This window comes from Amphibalanus amphitrite, unplaced genomic scaffold (assembly GCF_019059575.1).
Source record: "Amphibalanus amphitrite isolate SeventyFive unplaced genomic scaffold, NRLGWU_Aamphi_draft 000046F_arrow, whole genome shotgun sequence".
Taxonomy (NCBI): Eukaryota; Metazoa; Arthropoda; class Thecostraca; order Balanomorpha; family Balanidae; genus Amphibalanus; species Amphibalanus amphitrite.
Genome location: NW_024881542.1, coordinates 555,746 through 562,438, shown reverse-complemented (window position 1 = coordinate 562,438; position 6,693 = coordinate 555,746). Strand labels below are relative to the sequence as shown.

General features: G+C 48.5%; 1 protein-coding gene across 1 annotated transcript; it reads right to left on the bottom strand.

The window, feature by feature from the left end:
• Window positions 1-5,452: 5,452 nt before the first annotated feature.
• LOC122377534 (retinol dehydrogenase 5-like) lies at window positions 5,453-6,442 on the bottom strand. Its single transcript, XM_043357646.1, has 2 exons — window positions 6,026-6,442; window positions 5,453-5,932 (listed from the first exon to the last, which is right to left on the bottom strand). The coding sequence occupies exons 1-2, from the start codon at window positions 6,440-6,442 to the stop codon at window positions 5,453-5,455; spliced, it is 897 nt and encodes a 298-aa protein (XP_043213581.1).
• Window positions 6,443-6,693: the final 251 nt, after the last annotated feature.

Below are 6,693 nucleotides of genomic sequence, written 5' to 3'. Positions count from 1 at the left end.
TTGACCTTTGGTGACCTCGGGTGACCTCGGTTCACTTTGTCGGGTTTTACTTGTTTCTAGTTTGTGGAGCTGAATTCGAATTTAGCAACCATTTGAACAATTACGAAGTAGTTTTGGTGCCTTCGTAACATGTTACGAAGCTGTCAAAGGCGGTTGACACGTATTACGAATACCCGTCACAACCCCTACCGGTTGACCTGACCTGACCTGACCCGACCTGGTCTTAATGCTTCAAAACATCATCTCTGATCAAAACTAACACGATATTCGTGATCAGCACCCCGGAAAACCACATAACAGCCACACTTTACGACTTTCTAACAGGTCCCGATTTTCCCGGTTTTCGGGTCATTGACCTGACCTGGAGGGTCACTCGATGACCTAGGACCTTAAAATTGGGTATGTTGATGCTGATATGAGCGTTCCTTTCAAGGCAGGACAATCCGACAATCACACAATTGCCTCTCGTTCCAACTTCCACCTATCTAAAAGAAACGACGCGCTTTACTATTGTACAGCCCACCGCTAAAGTAATGTAGGGTTTTACCAAACTCAACGGTTGGCTTTGACTGGCGATTGTTTAATGCGAAGTGATTGAAAAGGAGATGTCAATAGCTAAAGTTGCAGCTGCAAGGGTGACGATACATATAAGCTACATTCAAAGTTTCATTGTAGTCTGGCTAATCGTTCCTAAGCTTCAGAAGCAGAACATACCCATGACTGAAACCCCACATTACTTCTGCTGTGGACTGTACCAACTGTACCATACAATACGCTTGAACTACATATAATAAAAGTGTGAAATCGCTAATAGAACCCGTGACGGAATCAATTGGTGAGAAACGTCTCCCTACACAATATAGGAAATTTGAACAAGCGAACCTTTCGTATCGATAACATTCCGGGTTACTATATTTGTTGAAATAATTCCAGTAAACTGCGCCTGGGACAGCCAGTTGTCACGAAGGATCATGTAACGCTGCCTCATGACAACCTTACGATGCGAGCGAGCTCCCACCTAGCACGTAAGTGTCAACGGATGTGTGTCAGATTTCAGCTAAGCATGCCCGTGTGACCAGCTGAGTCGCGGTTGCGGGCCATGGGAATCCCCATCAGTCGCGCAATGGAGGCAGTCTCGCTTCAATGTCCAATGATGCAGGCAAGATGCAGGTTATATTGTGCAGCATCCTGCTTGATTGTGTACAGCTGTTTGTAAATGTTATGTCATGTATGTACCTAATGACTGATGATCCAGGTGTCATTGACTTTGGCTCTTTGACTTGTCCTTTTAAGTTTTTGGATTTTGGCTTTTTTCCTTTGGATTTTTCGTAATTTGACTTTATGTCCTGTTGACTTTTCGTCTTTTGACCTTTGTCCTCTTCACTTTTTGTCCTTTGGACTTTTGGCCCTTTGATTTTTTGTCCTTTTGACTTTTTGGACTTTGACTGTATGTCTTTTTGACTTTTTAACCTTTTGACTTTTTATTTTGACTTCATGCCCGGTTGACTTGTTTTTTGACTTTTTGTCCTTTTGACTTTCTGTCCTTTTGGTTTTTTGGATTTTGACTTAATGTCCTGTTCACTTTTTGTCTTTCGACTTTTGTCCTTTTTACTTTTTGGCAATTTGACTTTTTGCCGTTTTTACTTTTCGTCTTTTGACCTTATGTCCATTTGACTTTTTGTCTTTTGACTTCTATGCTAGTTGACTTTTTATTCATTGACTTTTTGGCAATTTCACTTTTTATCTTTTGACGTTTTATCCTTTTTGACTTTTTGCCTTTTGACTTTCCTCTTTGTTGACCTTTTACCTGTTGACTTTTAAGATTTTTGACTTCTTGCTTTTGACGTAATGTCTGTTGACTAATCATCCTTTTACCTTTTATCATTTGACTTTTTGTCCGGAACCCGCAAAACAGACCTCAAGGTAGTGAAGGTTGATCGTATATGAAGTCATGTATGGTATATGGGGCCATTCCGACCCGTTTTAGTGGTAAAAATAGGGAGTTGATTTTTCCCCCATTGACTTATAATGGGGAGGTCGCGAAATTGACCTGACCTTAGATCACCGATATCAAAATTCCGAGATAAACAAATTGTAGCTACTAATGACTTAATCACATCCTGCGACTTTCAAAGGCCTCCGACATCTACTGTAGCTCTGGCACGGTGACAAAGTTGCAAAAAAGTGACTTGAAGTTGGGTCATTCAAAGTGACCTGGTGACCTGACCTTAAAAGGTAGGAGGTTCAAACTTGCACACCATGTGTAAAATTGATGAGGGAATAGTCGTACCAAATTTCGCGCGCGTAGCGCCGCGGTTTTCCCGCTATTCGCGAAAAACCTCAGGGGGGGGCGGATATCCGCCCCCCCCCCCGTCGGTGCGCGGGTTAAGCCTCTCAAAAGTGTTACAGGCCAGGCCGGGCCGGGCCGCTCAAACTGATATTTTTCCGTTATTTCGAAATGACTCGCTTCGCGCTTCACGCTCGCTCGTAACAATATGTATATGCACACACTGATAATATAGATAGATTGCTTTGTAAGAGCTGAAAGCCTCAAATAGAAGTAAAAATGGTTAGGTAGGTATACCTAACGCTCGTAGGCGCATTGAAGGTGTAATTTTCTTTAACCTTCGCCCCGCTGGGGGGGGGCAATTTAGCCCCCCCCCCTGTTTTTCCTGAATAACAAGAAAACGGCGGCGCCCAGCGCCGCCAAATTTTTAGTACCTTCCCGGGCATCAACTTGACACCTTCACACAAAATTGCAAGTCTTGGTCACCTTAAGTCAGGAGTCATTGAGGTCAAACTGAGGTCATGTTCGAGCAAAATGAGCAAAAAAACATGAAATCTTGAAACGCTCACAAAATCTACAAATGTTTCCGAATTTCAAAAAAACCGGAATGTACATATGTGATAATTCCTGCGCTGCTCTATATACATGTTACAGTTAGTATGCGATCGATCGATCGATTTCAGATCGATGCCTCCTTTTTTGGCCAAGTTATAGCGAAAAAAAAACTGTTCAAAATTGATGACGTCAAATTTTTAACTCAATTTTTAGCAATTCTAGACCACGTAGCGCAAAACAAAGACCAACCACCATTGAACTCCCCGTGACGAGCTGCATCGAATCGATACCCATTTTATGCAAAAATATCAACTTTGAAATTTGACCTAATTTGACCTGACCTTCACCACAACATAATCTTAGCTGACCCCAAAGGCAGTCTGACCCACATAATCGTATTTGGCATATAAAATGGACCATAAAACATGCATCACATGATATTTTCATATTGTGACCCTCAGTGACCTGACCTCTGTGACCTCAAATAGCAATATATGTGTTTGACGAACATTCCCCCATCCATGATTTTCAATGAAATGCATTTTACTCGATTTTACAACGCATTTCTTGAAATGACTGTAAACGGTGAAAATTCGACCTTTGACCTGACCTGTGACGTCATCGGTTTGACCTAGGTCAATGAAATTGGGTCACAAGGTAGTTCCCTGATAGGGCTATCCAGCACCGTTTGCCGCTTGTCGCTATGTTGCGTGGTTCTCGAGATCTTAGGGGGGGGAATTGCCCCCCCCCCCAGCAGGGCGCGTTGCTCGGCAGACCCCAACGGGGCGCGGGTTAAAGGGAGATAATGAGCTTTCTTTTTTCTTAAATAAAAATTACTCGACATCTATACTATTTCTACTGTAGTTTCTATAAAATATGAAAATTTCCTAGCACATTTTCGTATGTGAAAAAGGTTTTTATTTTTGCAAAAAAGAAGCAGTACTTGCAGTACTTGTAACACCCACCGAAATGCGTTGTCCTTCTCTATAAAAAGTCGCAGTATATGGCGCTTTTGTTTCAAACAGCGACGCTTGGGTTTTTGTTTATGTTATCGCCTTGTCGTTGCTTGGTTGTAAGGATTCTAATTTGAATTAGAGTTAATTCGGTTTAGAATTAATTAGATTCTAATTCGGGGGTACATAGTGCCTAGAGAAATGACACTGTTTACATTATTTTGCGCCACAAATGAGCGGCATGCGCCAGAAACGCAGCCAAGTCTTGCGATTGCGACTACGAAATTCATTATTTTGGCGTCAGAGCCTGAAGCGAAAAATACAAGCATATTTATTTCAAAAAGACTTCAGGTTTGTCGAACGGTGTTATGATAATTTTGATAACAGTACTGCATAAGTTTTTCAGTGATGCCGCAAAAGTGATGTATCTATCTTCTTTTATTGTGCAGTCGGCGGGACCGATTCAAAATTGAGTCGTTGCTATGCTACTAAAATAGCAGCATATGGCGTCAGATGATGAACAGGAAAAATAGTTGCGTAAATTTAGACATAAACCACCCCCAAACCATGAATATCTTTTGAAGGCACTATAGACGACCATTAACTAACTAGATGTGATGAAGATCAAATGTAAGGAATACGCTCATTTTACAAAATTACATGCAAGTACCAAAAAGTGATGTAAGTACTTATTCAACGGTCATTTTCAGCGCTCCCCGCTAACGTGACTTCAAGTTGAGATATTTGCGGCAAGGTACCGAATTGAGCAAAATGGTTTTAATTTACATTATAACTTGTTGTGTTTTGTCAGAAAATGGTCCTAACTCAGATTTTGTGGAAAAAGGTCATTATCTCCCTTTAACACATGGATTTTCCCAAGGATTTTCCATACTCTCGGTGTATTGCGCACAACTATGACTTACAACTACAACTATGACTTACTTGTAGTTCTTAGTATCAGAATTATCTCGTCACTCTAACATCAATGTGTACCCGGGTTAGTCGCACACTCGTATATCCCCGGCGCGTCCCGGAAGGCTCGCTCGGCCGCGGATATGTTCCGGGGCCGGGCCTGCTAATGCTGACCGTCCGCATCCCTCGCCAGCTCCCGTTCCGTTTTCAACTCTGCCGTGACTCAGCGTCACACGGTGTCGGACCAGACTGCGAACTACAGGGGACCACCGCGCGCAGCCGCGACCCACACGGCACGCCATTGAGCCAGCGCGGCCGTCCGGCCCACACCGACACACGCACGCACAGAGAAGAACATATGCAACTGTGCGTAAACTGAACGGTCAGTTAGTTTGCAACGTAACTAGTTACGTTGCAACCTAACGGATTTCGCATACTTTTAAACTGTAACACGTATACAGCACGCATCCATATTATACTGTGCAAGCGCGTGTATATACACGCTCAATTTACAATACACGCCTGTGTGTTCAGAGCGTGTCATGTCAGCGATACATGGGAATGGCCTGACCCGTCTCACGTTTTTTCCGGCTCCTGAGCTGGGACAACTGATGCACAACTGTTCCTATGGGCAAGAATGGTAAACAGAGTACATGGTGAAGATGGGAGGCAAGTCTAAACTAAGGCGGCGATCTATAGATTAACTACCTCAGTAGTTACTAGTTGCTGAGCGCGTCAGTCAGTGCTAGATGAGGTTGTTGAGGTCGAGCCAGTCCCAGTCAAGCCGGTGCAGGGCGTAGTGCAGTCGGGCGTCCACCAGCCACTCCTGCAGTCGCCGCGGCAGCAGCCAGCTCAGCGCCAGCCACAGCTGCGTGCCCAACTCCACGGCCGTGTAGTGCCGCAGCGGCCACACGTCCAGCACGGCACGCAGCACGGCGCGCCGTAGACGCGGCGTGCCCAGCACGGCCGGCGGCCGCGGGCCCAGGCCGGCCAAACGCGCGCGGAACGCGGCGAACACGGCGCCGTCCCGGCGGCGTGTGTCGGCGTCCATGTGCTGCCACATCAGCTGGACGTGCTCCGCCTGGCCGCCCAGGATGTTGGTGGCGGTGGCCATGTCGCCGGGCGTGACCAGGGCCACGTGCAGGCCGCTGGCGCGCACCTCCATCTGCAGGCCGGCGGCCAGCGCGGCCAGCGCCGCCTTGGAGGCCGCGTACACGGCCACCTCCTGGCAGGGAATGCTGCCGCACGGACTGCCGACCAGCAGGAGCCGGCCGCCGGGCCGCGCCAGCGCCGGCAGCGAGGCGCGCGCCGCCCGCACCGCGCCCAGCACGTTCACGTCGAACATGTGTCGCGCCTGGTGCTCCGTCAGCCAGGCCACGTGGCCCAGCACCAGCACGCCGGCGTTGTAGATGACCGCCCAGAGCCGGGCGTCGCCGGCGAGCCGCGCCGCCTCGGCGGCCGCCGCCGTCACAGAGTCGGGGTCGCGCACGTCCACAGGGATCACCTGGCAGCCGGCCTGGCCCAGCAGCCGCGCCCCCTCGCCGTCCGCGTGCAGACAGCCGGCCAGCACGCGGCAGCCGGCGCGCTGCAGGTGCTGCGCGCTCGAGAAGCCGAAGCCCGTGTCGGCACCGATGATGTAGACGACGCGGCCGTCGGCGGGCAGTCGGCGGCGGCGGCGCAGGGCGAGCACTGCCAGCGCCGCCACGGCCAGCGCGGTCAACCACAGGGGGACCATGTCCGCCGGGCGCGGCGTCTCGGCTGGTTCCCGGGCTGCACCGCACCCCGCGGTCTCACTATCCGAGTCACTTCGAGGCCGTCCGCGGTGCAGCTCCGGAAGGTCGTGTATCCACTGCTCCGCTTCACCGATCACACCAAACACCACAGCTATCCTATACTACCTGGCCGATAGCTCAGCACGCGGATCTAACGACACAGCCGATCGAGGGGACTACGAGTCCCGATCTGGGGCCGGCAGGCCGCTGCTGA